The sequence below is a fragment of the Apium graveolens genome, chromosome 4 (assembly GCF_009905375.1).
Source record: "Apium graveolens cultivar Ventura chromosome 4, ASM990537v1, whole genome shotgun sequence".
Taxonomy (NCBI): domain Eukaryota; kingdom Viridiplantae; phylum Streptophyta; class Magnoliopsida; order Apiales; family Apiaceae; genus Apium; species Apium graveolens.
The window spans coordinates 256087934-256110090 of NC_133650.1; the positions used below are offsets into that span (position 1 = coordinate 256087934).

Below are 22157 nucleotides of genomic sequence, written 5' to 3' on the forward strand. Positions count from 1 at the left end.
TTATGCAAGATTTTGTCTCTGAGTCGTTTGATATTCTGATAACATTTTAAATCCTGATACTAACCATATTCTGATGACCTTTTTATTTTTAGCTCTGATACAAATCAAGTTCTGATTCTGACATGGCAGTATCTGTTTACGTGGTTTATTAATGGTCATTCTATCATTGGTCATATTTTTACAGAATATTGGTAAGGCAGTAATAATAATTTATTAAGTGGGAACAATTTTAAAATTTAAAATTAAACTGAACGACCTTGATAAATGGGATTACTTGGTAAGTGGAACGGTTTTTCCTTGAAAAACTGCATATGATAAGTAATGATTACTGAATACCCGTGCCCATTAATTATCTTTTACTGCTGCATATCTGACAGGTGTCTCAACGGTTACTTTTTCTACCGTGTATAAGTAAAAGAGAGAAAAGATTGTAATATCTTTTATTTACTTTCATATTTTATCTCTCTCTTTTTACTTTTATTCTCTCTCATCTACTGACGATTTTTTATACAGACATTTTCTCAAATACCTTACAGGCAATTTTCTTTCTCACAAATTCTCATGGCACCCAAGGACATAATTTTTGATGGAGCTACGTTTGTTCCTAATAACTTCTCTGCTATTCTTAGCAAGTCAGAAGCACCCTCTGAACTTCACTTCATTCAGGACTTTCTTGCTAGTTCTGATATGGGGTATGCTCTGACTGAACCCGAAGCAGTCTCTGGTACTCAAGTACTAGAGTTCTGGAGAAGCGGTGTATATGATGATGGTGGTGCTCAAGGGTCCCCAAGTATTATTTTTTCATCAGGGGAGGATGAGTATATTGTGACATTGTCTACGGTTCGCCAAGCACTGCAGCTACCTGAGAACTGTGTTTATTCTACTGTTGACGAGCCAGTTCTTCAAAATATGATGGCCAGTCTGGGATATGAAAGGACATTGGCAAAGCTGGGCCAGTTGAAGAGATCTTTCATAAGGAGGGAATGAAGTTTCTTCTTTGATTGCATAACCAAGGCTTTTGCAAACAAATGTTCCAATTTTGATGCAATTCCCATATTCAGCCAACAAATCAGGTATGCTCTCATAAATCGAACTAATTTTGACTATGCAAGTGTTGTTTTAGGTTTTATTGGGGACATAATGAATGAAGATAGATCTACTGTTTATTTTGCTAGATTCTGTCAGCTTATCTATAGTTCCTGTTGTGATAATAAGCCCCAAAATGCCGATGAATTAATTTCATCATTCAGAATAGCTAAAAGAGCTTTTACTGACTTATTATCTACTGATAATAAGAAGGCTGTGTTAAGACCCCTCTTAATTCCTTTATCTGTCAAACAAGCCTTAATAACCTATGATCCTGTTAGGTACACTGCACTATATCCTGATATTCAACTATCTAAACCTCATCCATCATCACCTACCACTTCTACTCAACCACCACAAACTTCTCAACCTCAACCTTCAGATCCTACAGTGCAACTTTCATCTTCCAAACCTAAGAGGACTAAGAAAGTACCTCAGACACAACAGAAGAGAAGGAGATTCATTCTGCGAGATGAATAAGATGTTGAGGAACAGGTTCCTGTATCAGAACCTATTGTTCGAGAAGCTGAGAAGGTCTCTTCTCAGGAGGATGTTGATATTGGGAGTTCTAGGCCCCTAACAAGGCTTAGAAAGCATAATTCTGATGATACAGCTCCTAAAGTCACCTTAAAAGCTAAAAGATTCAAAACATTGGCAAAAAGGCCTGAAGATTCTGGTAAAGGAATGGAAGCAGCAGCTAAGGAAGGGGATCAGGAATCGCTGATCTCACAAGACCCTGTTGAAGCTCACAATTCTCCTAGTGCTGATCCAGACCCTCATGCAACTCATCACTCTCCACTACATGAGCCAGTAACTACTCACATTCCTACACCTGTAGTATCTCCAGTAAATGCTGATACCTAGGGGCCAAGTGATGAAATTGACATTCATAACTTGGAAGTGCCTCAGGTTTTGTATCTAGAAGCTCCACCAACTCAAGTCACTCCACCAACAACACCAATTCCTGATGCTGATTTTAATCTAGAATTGCCTACAACACCTTCTCTGCATCCAGATACTGAAGATCAGATTTTAGGTGAGCATCAGAATATGGATGTTGATCAGAACTTAGTTAGAGATCAGCCCTTAGAGGATGATGTTGAAGCCTCCATAGCTTCTCATACTATTCTTTTATCAGAGAATGCTGAAGATGTTGACTCTGTAAGTTCTGATGCTGCAAATGTTGATGCTACTGGTAATGCTGCTACAAATTTAGATGCTGATGCAGCTGGTCCTTCTGGACATGCACCTCTACAAGCTCCTTCAAAAGCTGAGATAGTCAAAAAGTTTGTTACAGGGGAAGCACTAGTACCTTGGAGTGAGATTCCTAGAGGACAGGAGTGGACTAAGGAGTGGAACACAGTTACATTTGTCCCTACTGAAAAGATTCTTGCTGTTCACTTGGAAAAAGCTGATGAGATGCTAGTCAATGATGATTTCAAGACACAGCTAAGAGTCACTGCACTTAATACAAGGCACCTTCAAGGTCAACATTCTGTAACTCAGGCCAAGGTGGACAAGATTCAAGAAACCTTAATGCAGCAAGATACAGTTGTCAAGTTGGACAAGAAAAGGTTTTTCAAATCTTCCTTTGATAAAATTACCAACATTGAGAAAACCCAAGAGAAGCAGCAGTCTCAGATTGATGAAATTTTGAAAAATCAAGCTTCTCAGCAATCTCAACTCTATGAGATCCAATCCTCAGTGGAATTGCTTCTCTCTCTTCTTTTACCTGCTGATGCCAAAAAGGGGGAGAAAGTAATTAATTCCAAATGCAAATTTGATAAGACACTGAAGAAAAAGGATGATGGTAATGACCCGGGAAACTCTGGAATGGGTGGAGGTCATGGTCAAGGTGGAGGTCTCTCATCAAGTAGAGCTGGAACTACAAGTCATAGAACAAATTCTGATACTGGGAGAAGAATAACTTCTGATACTGGTAAAAGGATAAGTTCTGATGAACTGTTGGAACTTGATGAAGAAATTTCAAGACAGTTATTTCTGAAAGAAAATCCAGGAATGGACTTTGAGAGTCTAATGGAAGAAGAAGCTAGACTTAAGTTAGAAAAAGTCAACTCCAAATTTGAAGCTTCTGTTGTTAAAATGAAACTTCCTACGGCTAAAGGCATTGTGATAAAAGAAAGGACAAATCCTGTGGCAACTAAAACCAAATCACAATTGCAGATAGATCCAAGGTCCAAGGGCAAAGAAAAAGTTGGTGAACCTGTAAAGGTTTATGTGCCTCCTATGGATGAAGAAATTTCAGATGAAGATGCTAATCTTACTCTGACTTTAAGGAAGATTTCTAAGACAACCTCTGACATGGCTCAAGTTGTTCAGAGTCAAGATATATTTAGTTCTGATATAACAATGAAGCAAGCAACCTCTGACATAGCTCAAGTTGGCTTGATATCAGAAGATAAGTCAAAGGAAACCTCTGACATTGCTCATGTTAAATCCTCAAAGTTACTCCTACCAGGATTCACTAAAGCCAAACAGACTCAACCTTTGAAGACTACATCAAGTGGTTTTGAAGCAAGAGTGGTTACTGGAAAGGAAGCAAGATATAAATATGGATTGGGTAGTGCTGATGAAAGAAGAGTGCAGAACACAACTAATGATCCAACTTCCTTAAGAGAACTAGGTATTGGAGCAACTCCTGAAAGATTGAATCAACTTGAATCTGTACAGATGGTCTACCATACCTTCTTGAAAGAACACATCTTGTTATATTTCATGACAGATGGAAGGGTTTACCATATAAGGGAAAATGCTATACCACTGAAGTATTTTGAAGAACTAGATTATGTTTTTTTATTACTTCAAGTGAAGGACAAATTAACAGAAAGTGTTGCAAATTATTTGAAGACTCAAATTCAGAGACAGGAGAAGCTTTATTCTGTAAAGTCTGATAGCACATATTGTCCCAAGTACAGAGATCACAAGGGTGATATTGTTAAAATGAAGCCTAATACTGCAAAGATCAGAACATATCTTGGTATTAAGGGATTTGAATTCAATCTAGAGTCTGACAAAGCCTATGTCATCAGACTAGATCAGGAGTTGAGAAAAACAAAAATTAATGATCTCAGATATGCTATCTTCCAAACTGATGAAGATACTACAGAACATAAAGATGGTAAAAGGAGGATGATTGATGAACTCAGATATGCTGAGAGATGTTTGTTAAAGAACTATCTCAGAACAACTCCTGACATCGAAGAGATCAGAAAGTGAAGCCAAGTCATGATCTACAATTGCTCAAATTCTGATATGAATACAGACTGAAGTTGTTATCAGAAGTTAAAGTTGGTAAAGCTTTAAGGACTGTAAGTTGTAGTTATCTAGTTAAATTCTCATGCATTTGTACTTAATGTTTTTGACATCATCAAATATCTATTAAACTTGTATATTATGCTAATTTACAAGTTGGGGGAGATTGTTAGATATATTTGATAATGTCATGTCTAATATGATTTGTGTTTAGTTTTCAGATCTTAGTTAAACAGGACAAATCAGTACTTAACTGAAATTAGCACTTATACTGAAGTCAGAACTTAAGTTATCAGTACTTAAGGTTCAGGAGATAATTATCAGGAGATAATATCAGGACTTAAAGGAAACTTTCAGATAAGGAAGACGGCTGATTGAAAGGAAAGAAGATCAAGACAAACGCAAGAAGAGATATGCATGAAGAAGGAATTCTATGAAGAATAGAATACTTGGAAGAAAAGATAACTGGTTGATATATTTTAGGAAGCAGAATTATATTCCATATCAATTAGCGATTATCTTGTAACTGTGTAATATATAAACACAAACATAGGGTTTACACTATAAGTGTTATCATTATCGAGAATAATATTCATTGTAACCCTAGCAGCTCTCGTGATATTTGTTCATCACTGAGAGAGGACAGTTCTACATTGTAACAGAGTTTAATAAAGTTTGTTTTCTGTTACTTGTGTTCTTTGAATTCAATTTGATTGTGCTATACAATGTATTCAAACCCCTTCTACAGTGTGTGTGACCTAACATAACCTGCTTATAACAATAATAAAGATAATAATAATATGCAGTGAACCTACTTACCAACTACCACGGATCGCAACAAGTTAAAGTATGCACACAAGCCACACACACACACTTATATTACAAACGCCCAAATCCCAACTATTTAAACTTACAACTGAATATTAAACATTATTATAAACTACACAAACTTAAACTATTCCAAAAGCCATTAGCTAGCTTATTCCGATCAACCTGGAATCCTAGCTCTCGCACTGGATTGGGGATCCTCACTATCAACCGGTTTCTTCTTAGCTAGAAAAGAGTATAAATAAAATCGCACAAATGAGCTAACTAGCTCAGCAAGTCATATTGACAATACTGAGAATAAATAATGATCAAGCGAAATGAGTTAAGGTATCAAGTGAACAATGAATAATGATTTAGAATTGGATATTAGATTTTCATTTTTAAAAACCAAGGTTAGGCTGCTAATCAGTCATGCACTAACCCCGAGCAAGGCACACATCTCTGCTCTAATTACTGGATCCAAGGCACACATTGGCCTAACTTGACCAACAATCTGGTCTGACCACGAATCTGGTCCACAATTATATAAAACAATCCAATTCTATCATAATAACAGAATAAACAATGTAAAGTAATAAACAGATTCATAAACAACATTGGATTTCCAATAATGAGATGGTTTCAATCTTGACAAGGAAACAATATGGCAATTACAAATAATGGCTATCAGGTGGTGAAATAATTTGATAACAAAAGAATCAAAGTTTCAGAGTTACAAGGATTTGGTCTTTCAATGTATAAGGTACAATAGTTTGAGTATGTAAGTAATCCTGGTTCAGTGTTCAGTATTTAGTTTGTATATATTTGTGGAGTAGTAACGTATATCTGTGGTTCGTATTCGGGTATTCAATAATCAATGGTTCCGAAAGAATAAGGTTTACGGCTCAAAGATCAATAACTGGAATCAAGGTTTAGGGTTCAGTGCTTCAAAGAACTTGCAATATAAAATAGAACTATCAACTATTCACAGTATATCTCGAGAAAGTTCAGTGTTCAGTATTTAATTATAAGAAATTAGGGTTTTTCTCTGTAAAATTATATAATTACGGGCTGCAAATGATTTTCTGTATAAAATAAAATACGGTAAGGGCTATTTATATTTACGGAATATTAGTACCCCGTTGGATCATACCGGATATAAAATAATACGTTTATTTATAAAAACAGATCTAAAACGGTACCGGTTTCGGGATAATTATCCAAATCTGTACAATTTGTACTGCGTTCTTGGTCTCAGCGCCTGGTTACACGTATTACGAGGTGAAGTCGGCCGGTTCCCGATTATATAAAATGATTTAAAAGTACTCGGAAAAAGAATTTATTAAATTCATAAATTTTCTATAAAATCATAAATCAACATAAAAATAAATAGAAAGTGATGACAATTATCTATATTTTATTTTGGACATATAAAAATTAAAATAGTCAATTTATATTATTTTTAATCACCCAAACACATATACCACTTAGAAAAAATATTTCACAGAATACATACTAAACATGCATAATATTTATTTATTAATCAAAATAATTACACGATATATCCCAGATATTACATCGTTCCCCCCTTAAAAGGATTCTGTCCTCAGAATCTCCTAAGAAAAAAAATTAGGGTACTTTTCTCTTATATCACTCTCTAACTCTAGGTTGACTCTTCAACCTTTGGGTTTCTCCACAATACTCTTACTAACTTTACCACTTTATTTCTTAATACTTTCTCTCCTTCTTCTAGAATCTCTATCGGACTCTCCACATATGACAAATCTGCTTGAAGTTCTATTGGCTCGTACTCAATTACATGCCTGGAGTCGGGATTATACTTCTTAAGCATCGATACGTGAAAAACATTATGAATGTGTTCCATGTGCGGGGGTAACGCCAACTCATAAACTACTTTGCGAACACGCTTTAGAATCTCAAAAGGTCCGACATATCTAGGGCTCAGTTTTCCTTTCCTCCCAAATCTTATCAATCCCTTCTACGGCAATACTTTCAGCAATACTAGATTTCCTTCTTCAAATTCCTTATCTTTCCTTGATTGGTTTGCATACTTCCTCTGACGGTCTTGTGCTGCTATTAATCTCTTCTGGATTACTTCAACAACTTCCTTCGTCTGTTGCACCAATTCAGGCCCAAGTATCTTGCGTTCTCCTACTTCATCCCAATATACTGGAGATCGACATCTGCGTCCATAAAGAGCTTCATATGGTGGCATCCCAATACTGGCATGATAACTGTTGTTGTAAGCAAATTCTACCAAGGGTAAATGCTCATCCCAACTTCCTTTAAAATCAATAGCACAAACGCGTAACATGTCTTCAATTGTCTGGATTGTTTGTTCACTTTGGCCGTCCGTCTGTGGATGGTAGGCCGTACTCATATTCAGTCTCGTTCCCAAACATTCTTGAAAACTCTTCCAAAATCTCGAATTAAATCTCGGATCTCGATCGGATACAATAGACACAGGAACTCCATGACGAACTATGATCTCTTTCAGGTACATATGGACCAACTTGTCTAGTGAAAATCTTTTATTTATAGGCAGAAAATGAGCTGACTTGGTAAGTCTGTTCACTATAACCCAAATGGCATCGTGATTAGCTTTTGTCCTTGGTAATCCGACTATGAAATCCATAGCAATGTGCTCCCACTTCCATTCTAGAATCTCTAATGGCTGCAATAATCCACTTGGTCTCTGGTGCTCTGCCTTAACTCTCTGACATGTATAACATCTGCTAACCCATTCTGCAATCTCCCTCTTCATATCTGGCCACCAATAATTTTCTTTTAAATCTCTGTACATCTTTGTACTCCCTGGATGGATTGAATACCTTGAATTATGAGCTTCCTGTAAAATTTCATTCTTCAATTCCGTTACTGGTGGAATCCAAATTCTACAAGAAAACCTAAGAATACCTTGATCGTCCTTTTGTGTGCACAACTCTTCACCTACCAAACGATTAATGTCGTAATCTATTATCTCCTCTTGACACTTCCTTATCTTTTCTAACAACTCTGGCTGGAAAGTCATACTATACATTTTTGCTTCATCAGGCTTGCAAACTCTGATCTCCAATTCCAATTTCTGAAATTCCTTGAATATCTCATTGGGTACTGATAACACATTCAACTTTTCTTTTCGACTTAATGCGTCCGCCACAACATTTGCTTTGCCGGGATGGTAGTTAATCGTGCAATCGTAATCCTTAATCAACTCTAACCATCTTCTTTGTCTCATATTAAGCTTTTTTTTATGTGAATATGTACTTCAAACTTTTGTGATCTGTATAAATCTCACATTTTTCTCCATAAAATAATGTCTCCAAATCTTTAAAGAGAATAATATGGCTGCTAGCTCCAAATCATGAGTATGATACTTTTGTTCATGTAGTTTTAGTTGCCTTGACGCATATGCAATAACCTTATCGTGCTGCATCAGAACATATCCTAGTCCTTTATGAGAAGCATCGCTATAGATTACAAAATTCCCTTGGTCATCTGGAAGTGACAAAACAGGTGCTGTAATTGATCTTTGCTTCAATTCCTGAAAGCTTTCTTCACATTTGTCGTTCCATATAAACTTTTCATGCTTCCATGTAAGCTTTGTCAATGGTGTTGTAATCCTTAAGAAATTTTGAACAAATCGCTGATAATATCCCGCTAATGCCAAGAAACTTCTTATTTTCTGTTGGTATTTTCGGCTTTTCCCAATTCGTAATAGCTTCAATTTTTGCCGGTTCCACTTTGATCCCTTAATTACTGACTATGTGTTCTAAGAACTGAACATCCTATAGCCAAAACTCACACTTCGAGAATTTAGCATATAACTTTTTCTTCCTCAAAATCTCCAAAGCTGTCCTCAAATGTTCTGCATGATCCTCTTCAGTCTTTGAATAAATCAAAATATTATCTATAAAAACAATAACAAACTTGTAATAACCCCAATTTTTGGAATTTTTTTAAACCCTTATGAATAGTGATTTTGCTGATTATGCTGAATAAGAAAACTTTTCATACCACACTATGTAGGGGTTCTTTTATTGATCTTCTGAGATATTATTAGTACTCTATGTGGTATATAAGTGTATGTAAAGATTGTCAGAATCCAAATCCGAACACTTTGATTTTTCCCGAAAATCCACCAGATACCGAAATAATTGAGTATAAGGTAACATGATTAAAAGGATTTAAATTTAAGGATTATAAGAGAGGATCATAAAAGGAATATAAAATATTGAGAAAGGTTTAGGGGAACCCAAGTAATAAGATCCCGGGTATGATCTCTCAAATTATAAACGAGAACGAAAGCTAAGCGAACCATAAAACAGATAACGACCATTAGCCAAGTAATTAAGCACTAATCAGATGGGATTAGTGGGTTGTGACATCATCCAACCATAAGGTTTGGACAAGTGTCCTTGTGATGATGTAATGGAGGTGATGTCATCACTTTATTAAAGTTAAAGGAAGATATTTACCAAGGATTAATCCTAGCCAAGCAAATCATTTCACAAACTTTAGAATTCAAGAATCAAGCAAGCTTTCTTCTTCTCCCCACCTAAACTCTCGTTTGGTTTTCTTCAAAAACCAAATCTTAGCTTCTCTTGCTCTAAAATCACAAGGTAATTACCATAGCATCCTTACCTACTAGTGAATGCATGGTAGAAGTTTGGAAGCCAAATTCCATTCTTAACCTAGGAAAAAAAATCATCAAAAGTGATGATGAATAGTAACTTTCAAGAACTAATGTTAGTTTTCTTCATTTTTATGAAATGTTAAGGTTATACAAGCAAGGATCAAGGTTCTTTTAGGCATTCAAAGCTCTTGGGTTGTGTTAGGAAGCTTCAAGGAGGTATAAACAACTTTCACCTTTAACTTATAGTTTGAACTTTGAGTTTTGATGAGTTTATGGATGGATTAATGTATATATAGAAATATCCATGTATGTATAGCAAGATCCATGTATGTTAGATAGTTTGGTTGGATTTGTGGTGATTTTGGATATGAATCTTGGTTAATGGTTAATGAATCTTAAGTTATGGTTAGTAGATCATGTTTGTGGTTGAATGAGTTGGAAAACCTTGAGATTATGGACTGACTTTGCCTTGATCTAAATTTTGTTTGATGTATTGTTGATGGTTGGGTGGTTTGTAGTGAATTAGTAAGGAATTGGAGTGGTATAAATATTGGTAATCGCGTAAACATAGCCGTCGTAATGCCCGATTTACCTTAGACTGCTTTTGTTCTTAACATCAGAACCCTTGAACTCACTGCTAGGTTTTGACCATTGCCATGATTAGATAGTTCATGTTACGAGCTTCGTTTTGATATGTGGTTCGTTGGATTCCGATGAACGGTTTAGGAGAAACGGCCGTTTTAAGTAACGACGTTTCGCGAACGAACCCTTACCCCTCGCCTTACTTTGAAACCTTGGTAAAGGACCTTAAATGACTAATTGGATTATGAAACATTTATAATAAGTGGATTAGGTATTTGGTAACACACTCGCGAAAGAATCGCCTTAAAACTCGTAATGGTTAATTTATTAAAAATGGTGGAGCCGAGGGTACTCGAGCGACTTAAGAGAATCAGTAAGCGCAAAACGAGCGTTAGAGTCTAATTCGGTTAAAGTATAGATTTACAAGTGACTTTGGTTTAATTCCAACTTACTTGTTGTTTATAGGTTACCAGACTCGTCCCGAGCCATTGTAACCCCCAGTCGCTCAGGCAAGTTTTCTATCCGTTATACTGTTGTTGTGATGTATATATGTATATGCATGATCTTGCGATAAATGCATATTTGTTATTAGAAAATTCTTGCGATATATTGTAGCATGTGATATGGTATATATGCATGCCTGTTTCATATTCTTGAATTATATATCTGTTGGTTAAAATGCTTATAGTTGCATAATACCTATGCTAGAGATAAGCGGTATTCGAGTTTACCCTTAGTATAGGGGATCAAAAGGTGAACATATTTCTAAACCGGGAGTCGATGTTCCCGAGTATAATATATATATATATATTTATATATATATGGTTATAGTTTTCAAAACTATTAATCGAATAAGGTTTATTCGATAACTTTAACTTTATTCTATTTAATGAATATTTATTTAATGAATAATATTTTGAATATTCATTCGAGGGCTTATGACTCAGTTATATTATTTAATGAATATTATTTGAATATTCAATTGAGGATGTATGACTCACTTTATTTTATTTAATGAATATTACTTGAATATTCATTCGAGGACTTATGACTCACTTTATTTTATTTAATGAATATTACTTGAATATTCATTCGAGGACTTATGACTCCTTTATACTATTTAATGAATATTACTTGAATATTCATCCGAGGACTTATGACTTCTTTTATTTTATTTATTGAATATTATTTTGAATATTCATTTGAGGATCTATGACTCCGATTATTTGCTGAGATATATTCTTTATTTTATTAAAGAATAAGGTGTCGATAATCAAACTTATTTTTGATTATTCAAATAAAGATAGTACTTTCGAATAAGTATATCTTTGGTTATTTAATACTCGTTTCAAGTATAAAGTTTTACAACTTCTACTTCAATTATTTTTATAATGATTATCATTATGGGAATATTATTTAAATAATAATATTCAGATATTTTCTAATATATTGGGGCTGATTTACTTCATTAAATCAGCATTACTCCAAACACTCTTTAAAGTATTTTCGAGTCTTCAAAATGATTTTTAAAAGTTAGAGCGGATCCCAAAACTCATTTTTATAATTAAGATCTTCCTTTTAAAGGGGATTTAAATACTCGCTCAAAACCTGAGGGATCCGGCTCTATGGTGTATTTTATATTCGCAACAAGGTTGCAGTTTTGGTAAATGAATTGATTACTTACCCAACGTTCGGGAAGTAAGTCCATCTATCGAGTCGGCATAAGCAACATGGGCTCAGTGGGCGTCCATGATAGTATAAGTGGCTCAGTGGGAGTCCATCAAATGCATAAGTGGCTGAGTGGCAGTCCAGCATAAGGTCCTATTGCGACCAGGGTGATGACCAGTGGGGAATTCGTCCATCTACTAGTAGAAAAGGTTACTTACTGGTATCTTTGCCTGATCAGCAAGATATCAGGTTTATGCCAAGGTTTTCTCCTTTCCAAATTCATTGGATATTACAACTCTGTTTATAATTTTCATAACAGAGGTTTTCAAGGAGTGTATAAAATGTATATATATAGGTGTATATATATATATCGGGATTTAATGAATTATCTCGTAACTTCATTATTTATAAAGATATTCAAAGATTGAATCTAATCAAATCTTGTCTTGTAGTCTCATCTATGTGATGAACTTTTGAACTGATTATAACTTGAACGGTGGTAGTTCAAGTAATATTTGGAAAAGATATAAGTATATTGGGGTATCTTGTAACTTTATATTTTCAACTTATATCTAGTTAATGATTATCTTATGCATATCAAAGATTTTCAGAAAAACGTTGAGACAAGGTTAGATATATGAGATCACCTTGCAACGATATTTTTATACAGTTATACACTGGAACTCTGTGTGTATTATGCAGGGAAGAGGACTTCCCATATTTTGAAAAGTATATATGTATATATACTGAATATTTTGCGACTTCATCGCATTAAGATATCAAACTTGGTTCATTTCTTTTGACCAAGACTTTCATGAGTACTATGAGAAGGCTCATATATTGTTAATCATTATACATATTATTTTGGTGGGCTTGCTGCTCACCCTTGCTTTCTTCTTTCATCACACAACAACAGATAGAAAAGATGAACAGGACCAAGCCCCCGATTTGCAAGCGGTTAGAAAACGTTCCGCAGTCTTCTGAAAGCGTTGATGCCGCCGTAGCTGAGGTAGGAGCTACCAATAGGCTAGGTTTTCAACTATTGATGAACCAGACTTATGTATAATATGAATTGTAATAATGGCAAGGAATATGTAAATTTATTCAGAACCTTATTAAGGTGTAACGGTTTATAATTGTGGAACATAAGGACTTGTGTTATTTTTGAGTGTTCATCTCTGAGACTATAACTTGTGGTGTGTGTGTTTATTGTGGGGTCACAGTACAGAGTAGTTGATTATTTATTAAGATTGGGTGTTATTAAGGGAAATGGAACTCGTGACAACCCGGATCCCCGACCCCGGATTTGGGGGTGTTACAAAACTTGTCCAAGTATTTCTTGAAAATTATGTTCATCAGGTCCATAAATGTTGTCGGGCATTGGTTAATCCAAAAGACATCACTAAAAATTCATAATGTCCTTACCTTGTTCTGAAAGCTGTCTTTGGTATATCCTCTGGCTTAATCTTTAGTTGGTGATATCCCGATCTCAAATCAATCTTGGAGAAGTACTTGGCTCCTTTCAACTGGTCAAACAAATCATCAATTTGAGGTAACAGATACTTGTTCTTGATTGTAAGCTTGTTGAGCTCTCGATAGTCGATGCACAGTCTCATGCTCCCATCCTTCTTCTTGACAAATAATACCGGTGCACCCCATGGAGATACACTGGGTCTGATTACTCCTTTCTCTAACAACTCTTGCAATTGCTTTGCTAATTCTTTCATTTCGACGGGCGCCATTCTGTACGGGGCCTTGGATACTGGTTCCGTTCCAGGTGCTAAGTCGATTGTAAACTCAATTTCTCTGTCTGGAGGAAGTCCTGGTAACTCATCGGAAAACACGTCTGGAAATTCATTGACTACCGGAATATCTTCAAGTTTTGCTGGCTCCTGACTTCTATCAATTACATATGCAATGAAATGCTCGCATCCTTGTCGTAGCAACCTTTTAGCTTGGATCATCGTTAAGAACTTCTTTGCTTGCTTCTGGCCCTTAAACGTTACTATCCTTTTGGCTGGTGTCTTTACAATTACCTTCTTATTACGACAGTCTATCTGGGCATCGTGTTTAGAAACCACAGCCAGAGCCACCTATGTTTGCACCCCCAGAGCAGCCTGTCTTATTTTCCGCACCATTGGCTATTTATGCACCTGTACCTGGGATATACCAGTTTCCTCAGTAGGAGTTCATGGATGAGGTAGTTGTTGACCAGCCATTACCTACTAGAGGTTCCCAAACTGATCTTCGTGAGCCTCATATGGTGTCTTACCAGCAGTTCCAGAGTGAGAGGGAGGGAGGCTGAGATGGCAGGACCAGTGTCGAGAGATACCTGGGTTGTTCGAGACCAGAGAGGATGGACCAGTCAGAGCACTTTAGCCAGATTATATACCGAGGGATAGAATTCGTCAGATACTTAGGGCAGGATCTCAGGAGTTGGTTGATTTGAGACAACAGGATGTGCGCACCGATGCCGTGTATCGCAGGGCTATGAGACTGACCGAGGCCGTACTAGAGGCACTACAGCAGTAGTTAGGCCGTGTGCCGCCCGGATTTTGATTTCAGCTGACAGTATGATGTTTTACCATATGTATTATATGTAGATAGATGCATCATAGTATGACTAGTTTGTATGCGTGTAGCCGTTAGTTTTGATTGGTAGTAGTAGCATGATGACTGACCTGATGTAGACCTTTTTGTATCAAGTACTGACACTTGTAGCTGGTGTTATATATATATATATATAAAATGAACCTTTTCACATTTTCTTTTATTTTTCAGTCTTTTAAGCATTTACATTTATTTTACTATTTTACCGTTGCATATTTTAAAATGCTGTTTTCATTTACGATCATGTTGTATCATTTACTTTTCCAAAATTTTCAATTATTTCAAAATGATTTATTTAAACATTAAACTATTTTTAATTAATTGTTTTAGATATTTTGTAAATTGTTTTTCTTTCCAATATCAACTGTTTAAATTTTGTTATAATATCATACAAATTGTTTCTTTATTTATATCACCTGTTTAATAAACTGTTATTAAAAGAATCAATTGTTTTATTATCAGAACTATGACACCTAAAAGAAAAGTAAGACCTGACTCGTCTAATGGCAATACCAAGAATCAGAATAATAATAATCTCATGGACCAGATGTTCCACCTTATGCAACAACAGATGATGATGCATCAGTAGATGCAACAACAACAACAGCAATTTCAACAACAAATGCTACAACAATTATAACCCTATTTTTTATTCCACCTGTCAATATGTTATTATGTTTACACGATGGAAATGACTTGCCGGTAATCTTCATAAAACAGATGGAAATCAACATCAGTAATTCTCCTTCTACGTGCTTTCTTTCTTTGCCCCCAATTTTTATGAAATACAACATCAAATACTTAAATGTGATTGTCTGATCATGACCAACTTTTGTTAATCCTGTTTTTGAATCATTAATTAATTGTTGGGATAATTATTTGTTAATTTATTTATTAATCTGACCGTGTACTAGACAAAAATAAGACGAACGATACATCTTTTTTTGCCCGATTTTAGATGAATGTTAAGATATAATATAATCATACTAAAGCTATAGTTTTTCTGGTAACATCTTTATTACGTGGCTTCTACCGTACCATTCGAACTAAAAGTATATTAACTTAAACAAAATACCAGCCAAGTTGAAATTTTAAGCACAAGATGAATGCACTAAGATAAATTATACGATATATGATGATGTTTTTTTGGGTTTAAATGTTGGCCATTTTGAAAATGTTATTATAGATCTTTGTAATTGTCGGATTAATGAAATATGTTAATGAAGAATTAGTGCACGTTGCTAGAAGAGATTCGAATTGTGTGCTAAACTAAAAACATGACTCTGAGATTTTTTGGGAGAGAAGAGAAGAGAAGAGATGGGAGGAAAAGAGAAGAGAAGAAAAATAATAGAAAACAATAAATCAGTCGTGTGTGCTCCCGATTTTGTGTAAAAAAAAGAGAAAGTGACTAAAAAAAGAAGGTAATGTTCCAAATCTTCCCATTTCTGAGAAGAAAGTTTTGGGGAAAGTTATAGAAAATTTTCTCTCCCGTTCATTTTTCTTCTCTCGCCAAAAAATTCGAGAGCACGCCTCGGAAGGTTCTCTTCTCTTCATTTTCAAACTCTGGAGTACAACAGTAAATATATATAGAAAGGTTATAGGTAACTTTACATTAAAAACAACCTTACAAATAAAAAACTAACTTTAAGAAAAAGCTTATTAAACTTTTTGTACATTGACAAGAAGGCAATTAATAATGGTATTATGGCAACGCTCTAATCCCCTAACTATACCTCTATTAAATACAAGAATATACAATAATGTAGCTTGATTTTTTCTTCCTATATATATTAACAAATATTAAGTCCTCCTTTTATAATTAAGCAGTGTCCAGTGATTTAACCTTTGAGGTTATTGAATTATTATTGCTAATTGTGTAAGCCTTAGTAATTAGAGCATGAAGAATGTAGGGAGCATGTGGTTTATTGTGTATATAATTGTGATTAGTGAGGTAAGTGAAGCATTGGTGAATCTACCACCAAATGTAACATTTACGACAATTATAGCATTTGGAGACTCCAATGTTGATCAGGGAATGAATAACAACATCAACACTATTGCTAAGTGCAATTTCCCACCTTATGGTTCTGATTTTATGGGCGGTATCCCCACTGGGAGGTTCTGCAATGCAAAGACACCGCCGGATTTGATAGGTACATGTCTGCTTTTTAACTACTTATTAGTGATATGTATTTTGCAGCTGAAAAATTATTGGCAAGGTTGTTATTTTAGTAAGCTTTTTTGGTGATTAACATTGATTGTAGAGGAAGATAGAGGATTAGTTGTAACGTATATAGAAGCTGGGTTTGCATGGCCAAGAGTTTCTCATTGGTTTGATAATTGTCACATCCACATTCCTTGTCATCTTTCTTTTTCATATCAAAAACATTGAAGCAGTTGTCGCAGCGCTGGTCTACTCCCTGATAATTAAGTTACTTATCTGTGTTGATCTCCATTCTAATAAACTTGAAAATACCTTCTTTTTGATTTTTTCTGGTGAGGAGTTGGGAATCAAAGACCTTGTTCCTGCATACCTAGATCCTAATCTGCAAACTACAGATCTTCTAACAGGAGTAAGCTTTGCTTCTGGAGCATCTGGATATGATCCTCAAACACCTCAAATAGCGGTATTCTTTACATCATATATATCTGATTTATAGTACGACAACTCCATGTTTAATCCCACTTAATTAATTCTATGTTAATAGAAATGCATAAACACGTTTATCACCATGCATGTAGGCGGTCTTATCGTTACCGGATCAGCTGGAGATGTTCAAAGAATACATCAGCAAACTTAAAGCGTTGGTCGGAGAAGAAAGTGCAAATTACATTATAGCCAATAGTATATATTTTGTAGTTGCTGGCACTGATGATCTTCTCAATACCTATTTTATTCTTGGTGCTAGAAGACTGCACTATGATGTCCCTTCTTATGCTGATTTTGTTGTTAATCATGCTTCCACTTTCACCCAGTTATATAACTCTAATTACCTATCCATTATGCTTTAAAAGAAGTAGAAACAATTTGTTTCAACTTATGAGAACAAACATGAGCCTTTATACTGAAGGTAGTTATATAAACCTGTTTCGAAGGCCCGGAAAATTAATAAAAGAGTACTTTACATATGTAGGAATTATACAATCTTGGAGCAAGAAGAGTTGCTGTATTTGGTGCACCGCCAATTGGTTGTGTGCCATCGCAAAGAACATTAGCAGGGGGGATTAAACAGAGATTGTGTAGAGAGTTACAACCAAGCAGCACAAATTTACAACTCCAAACTTTTATCAGAGCTTGATAGACTATGCAATACTCTTCCTCAATCTAAAATAGTCTACATAGATATTTATAACCCTTTGCTTGATCTCATCAAAAATCCTCAAAATTATGGTAAGTTTTATTGCTTTTTTCATTCAAATACTGCTCTTAATGTTGTCAACATAACATCTAGTGACTCTATAGCTAAATATATCAGAGCATTTAAGAATTCAATTCCATGCCATCGGATTTTTAATAAGAAAATGCTCTCGTAAAAATTTCTCAACGTCAAAATATTCGTTTGTCAATGCTCTTGTAAAAAAATTCAACATAAAAATGTGCTTTTATTAAAAATTATAATTTGTGGATTTTGATCTAGCAAGCAACTTTTGAACTCAAATTAGTAGAATTCAAAAATAAACAAACTAATCTTTTAATTAATGTTATCAAGCACTTGCAAAATTTGTGCAACAATACTTTGATGAAACTCATAATGGCAATGTGTTGCAGATCTGGAAGTGGTAGATAGAGGTTGCTGCGGGACCGGAGTGTTGGAGGTGTCAGTGTTGTGTAACAAATTTAGCTCAACATGTCCAGATCATACTAAATTTCTCTTGGAAAATATCTCCACAGATTTTTTCTGATGCCATATTACATATTCGCATGTGTTTAAATTACACGGTTTTCAGCTTGTAATAATAAACAACTTACACGTTTAATATTCAAAATTCCTCGCCCTTGCCCCATTGAATTATCGATCATGATCCATCTTCAATTCTTTACGGAGAAGTAGGGTCAATCCTAAAAATTTGGGTGGCCTAGATAAATTTTGAAAGCGGTGCTTTGTTTCTCAAGATGTAAAGAAAAATTTACAGACATTCAAATCGATATACAATAATGTAATCATTTTTTTAATATTCAACAACAAGATCAAATACATGTAAAAATATAAAAGCATTAATTTATCATTATATACTACTAGGTGGTAACCCGTGCAAAGCACGGGCCCAGAATTAAAAATAATAGTATCATATTATTATTTGTATAAACCTGAAATTTATAATCCGTGTAAAATACAGATCTAAATAAAATAGATAAAATGTTGTTAAAATATGTAATTAAAAAATAGAAGTTAAGTGTCACTCTAAAATTTCACCGTATAGTTCTATTTATGCATGCACCTAATTATTTATTTACTTATACAAAGTTGACATGTTAACTTATTATTTTATAGTAAGGATTTTCAACAACAAATAAAAATTGAAGGAAAATAAAATTTACAGAGAGTAAAAGTTAATTTTTATCAGTTGAGATTTTATTACATAAAATTTTAAAAATAGTTGTATAATTTTTTAGTGGGTACCAAGATTTTGGCTTCGGTTATTAGTATAGATAGTTGATACTCCGTGTGAAACACGGGTCCGAGTCTAAAAATATCGAATTAATAATTGTAGAGAATTATGCATAATTTTTGCGAAACATAAATTAAAATTAATATATTAATATCAAATATTAAATTGGTACTTGCAAAAAAGAGTTATGCGGTTAAAAAGAATCGAATTAGTTATGAAATTTTCCAGTATAATTTTAGTTTTGCATTATTTTACTTGATATAGAATTCTAACATATTAGTTTTATTTTTATGATACGAATTGTATTTCTATCTTACGAACCAAATATGTGTTCTTTAGATAATTTGATATTAATTAATTTTATTTGATAACTATCTTATAATTAGCCTTTTCAATATAGTTTATTTAATATATCTAATTATCGATAAAAATTAATTTACAAATTAAAAGTAAATAGATGTTATTAAACTTAATTTAATATTACTTAATATAATCTAAATACAGCCCATAAATTTTTTATTGTTAAAATATATTTTTTAATTTTATGTAAATAAACGTTGTGATGGACAGTAACAAATACGATCGTTAAATCAATAATTTTTAGTTTAAAAATTAGTAAATGTTACTAAAGTCATTTGCTATTACTTAATTATTTTTAAAATAATATTATCCAATTTAAAAGTAAACTAACACTAGGATTGACACTAACTAATAAAAAATAAAGTTTACAGCGTGTTAATAGTTTGCTTTGCAGTTAGTAGTTTTTCAAAATAAAAGCAAATATATGTTATTTTACTTAATTTAATATAATTTAATAAATTTTTAATATAATTTATAAATAAATAAAGTTTATAGAGAATATAAGTCAATTCGTGTTACTAATTTAAATTTGTGTTAGTAATTTACTTAATAGTTTGCAAAAGAAATAAAATTTACAAACAATGGAATTCAATTTGTGTTAAAAACAAAGTTTATAGTGAATTGAAGTCAACTTATGTGTGGTAAGTACCAAAATTTGTTACTTTGGTACTTTTTGCACCAAATCATCCAGCATTCGTCTTGATCGCTCTAATAAGAGTCAGCCCGGTGAAAAAGTGAAAATGTGACAACGGGTTTCTTCTCTGTTTTTTATGTTTTAAAATACAAAATTTATTTTAATTTCAAATGACTACATAATTGTTTTAATGAACATATTTTGTAGTTGCTATGTAACCGTTGATTCTGATTTCTGACGACCGTGAGTCCAAACAAATCCCATCTTGTTATAAACCTTGATTGAAAATATTAGTTATGTTTAATGTAGAGGAAGTATAGGAGAATAGAAGATGGAGAGAAAGTTGTGTTGTATTTCATTAGCTAAATGAGCTATTTATAGTAGTTGGTTTACAAGGCTTACTAAGTAAGCTATTCAAATCTTCTTCATTAAGTATTACAAAACTTCCTCGATAAGCTTTACAAGTCTTCCTCGATAAGCTTTACAAGTCTTCCTTGGTAAGATTTGAGAGACTTCCTCGATACGCTTTGACAATCACTTTATTTTTTATTCAAATATTTTAACACTCCCCCTTGATTGTCAAATGCGAGTTATTATAAAGATTGACTGCCTCGTTAAAACCTTGCAAGGAAAAACCCAGTGGGATAAAAACCTTGACGAAGGAAAAAGAGTACAGCCTCCCCCTGGATAAAATGTCTCACATTTTGACATTTTGATGTAGCAAACTTTTTAACCTCCGCATACCCATATTATTTCTTAGCTTCTCAAATGTTGATGTAGGTAGTGACTTTGTAAGTATATCCGCCAGATTATCGCACGAGCGAACTTGTTGAATATCAATATCACCATTTTCTTGAAGTTCATGAGTGTAGAAGAATTTTGGCAATATGTGTTTTGTTCGATCCCCTTTAATATATCCTTCCTTAAGTTGTTTGATGCAGGCCGAGTTATCCTCGAATAAAACTGTAGGACTGTCTGAAATACTTGATAATCCACATGATTCTCGAATATGTTGAATGACCGACCTTAGCCAAATACATTCTCTGCTTGCTTCATGAATTGCTAGTAACTCTACGTGGTTTGATGAAGTTACGGCCATAATCTGTTTTGTAGACTTCCAAGAGATAGCAGTATCACAATATGTAAATAGGTAACCTGTTTGTGATCGTCCAAAATGAGGATCTAACATGTATCCAGCATCTGCATATCCAACTAGCCGTGATCTTGAATTGTTTGGGAAGAATAGTCCAAGATCGATTGTCCCTCGAAGATATCTGAATATATGTTTTATTCCATCCCAATGCCTTTTAGTAGGGTCAGAACTAAATCTTGCCAACAAGTTCACTGCAAATGCAATATCAGGCCGTGTGTTGTCTGTAAGATACATGAGAGCGCTAATTGCACTGAGATATGGAACTTCAGGTCCAAGAGTCTCTTCATCTTGTATTCTAGGACGGAAAGGATCTTTTTCAATCTCGAGTGATCGAACCACCATTGGTGTGGTTAGTGGATGAGCTTTGTCCATTTAGAACCGATCAAGAATCTTTTCAGTGTAGTTTGATTGATGAACAAATATTCCTGAAGATAAGTGCTCCACATGTATACCTAAACAAAATATTGTCCTTCCAAGATCTTTCATTTCAAACTCATTTTTCAAATAGTTAGCAACATTAGTAATATCTTCAGTAGTACCGATAATATTCAATTCATCCACATATACAGCAATAATAACAAAACCAGTTGATGATTGTTTAATAAAAATGCAAGGACACACTTGATTATTAACATATCAATCATTCAATAAGTACTCACTAAGCATGTTGTACCACATATGACCAAATTGTTTCAAACTATACAATGATCGTTGTA

At 34.1% G+C, this 22157-nt stretch overlaps 2 protein-coding genes across 2 annotated transcripts; one reads left to right on the top strand and one right to left on the bottom strand.

Annotated features, from left to right (window-relative positions):
* Window positions 1–16580: 16580 nt before the first annotated feature.
* LOC141719531 (GDSL esterase/lipase EXL3-like) lies at window positions 16581–18586 on the top strand. Its single transcript, XM_074521910.1, has 6 exons — window positions 16581–16836; window positions 17081–17310; window positions 17426–17632; window positions 17818–17923; window positions 18018–18074; window positions 18453–18586. Exons 1-6 carry the CDS (start codon window positions 16581–16583, stop codon window positions 18584–18586), a joined length of 990 nt encoding a protein of 329 aa, XP_074378011.1.
* A 2754-nt stretch (window positions 18587–21340) lies between these two features.
* LOC141719532 (secreted RxLR effector protein 161-like) lies at window positions 21341–21813 on the bottom strand. The gene is made up of 2 exons (XM_074521911.1): window positions 21444–21813; window positions 21341–21402 (listed from the first exon to the last, which is right to left on the bottom strand). Exons 1-2 carry the CDS (start codon window positions 21811–21813, stop codon window positions 21341–21343), a joined length of 432 nt encoding a protein of 143 aa, XP_074378012.1.
* Between the last annotated feature and the right edge of the window lie 344 nt (window positions 21814–22157).

Bases quoted from the DNA above. Each gene is read 5' to 3' on its own strand.
- LOC141719531 (XM_074521910.1), top strand. From the start codon at position 16,581: ATGAAGAATGTAGGGAGCATGTGGTTTATTGTGTATATAATTGTGATT. The intron at 16,837-17,080 runs GTACATGTCTGC...ACATTGAAGCAG, and splicing joins GACACCGCCGGATTTGATAG to TTGTCGCAGCGCTGGTCTAC. The intron at 17,633-17,817 runs GTTAATCATGCT...TTACATATGTAG, and splicing joins CTTCTTATGCTGATTTTGTT to GAATTATACAATCTTGGAGC.
- LOC141719532 (XM_074521911.1), bottom strand. From the start codon at position 21,813: ATGGACAAAGCTCATCCACTAACCACACCAATGGTGGTTCGATCACTC. The intron at 21,403-21,443 runs GTTACCTATTTA...ATCTCTTGGAAG, and splicing joins TTTTGGACGATCACAAACAG to TCTACAAAACAGATTATGGC.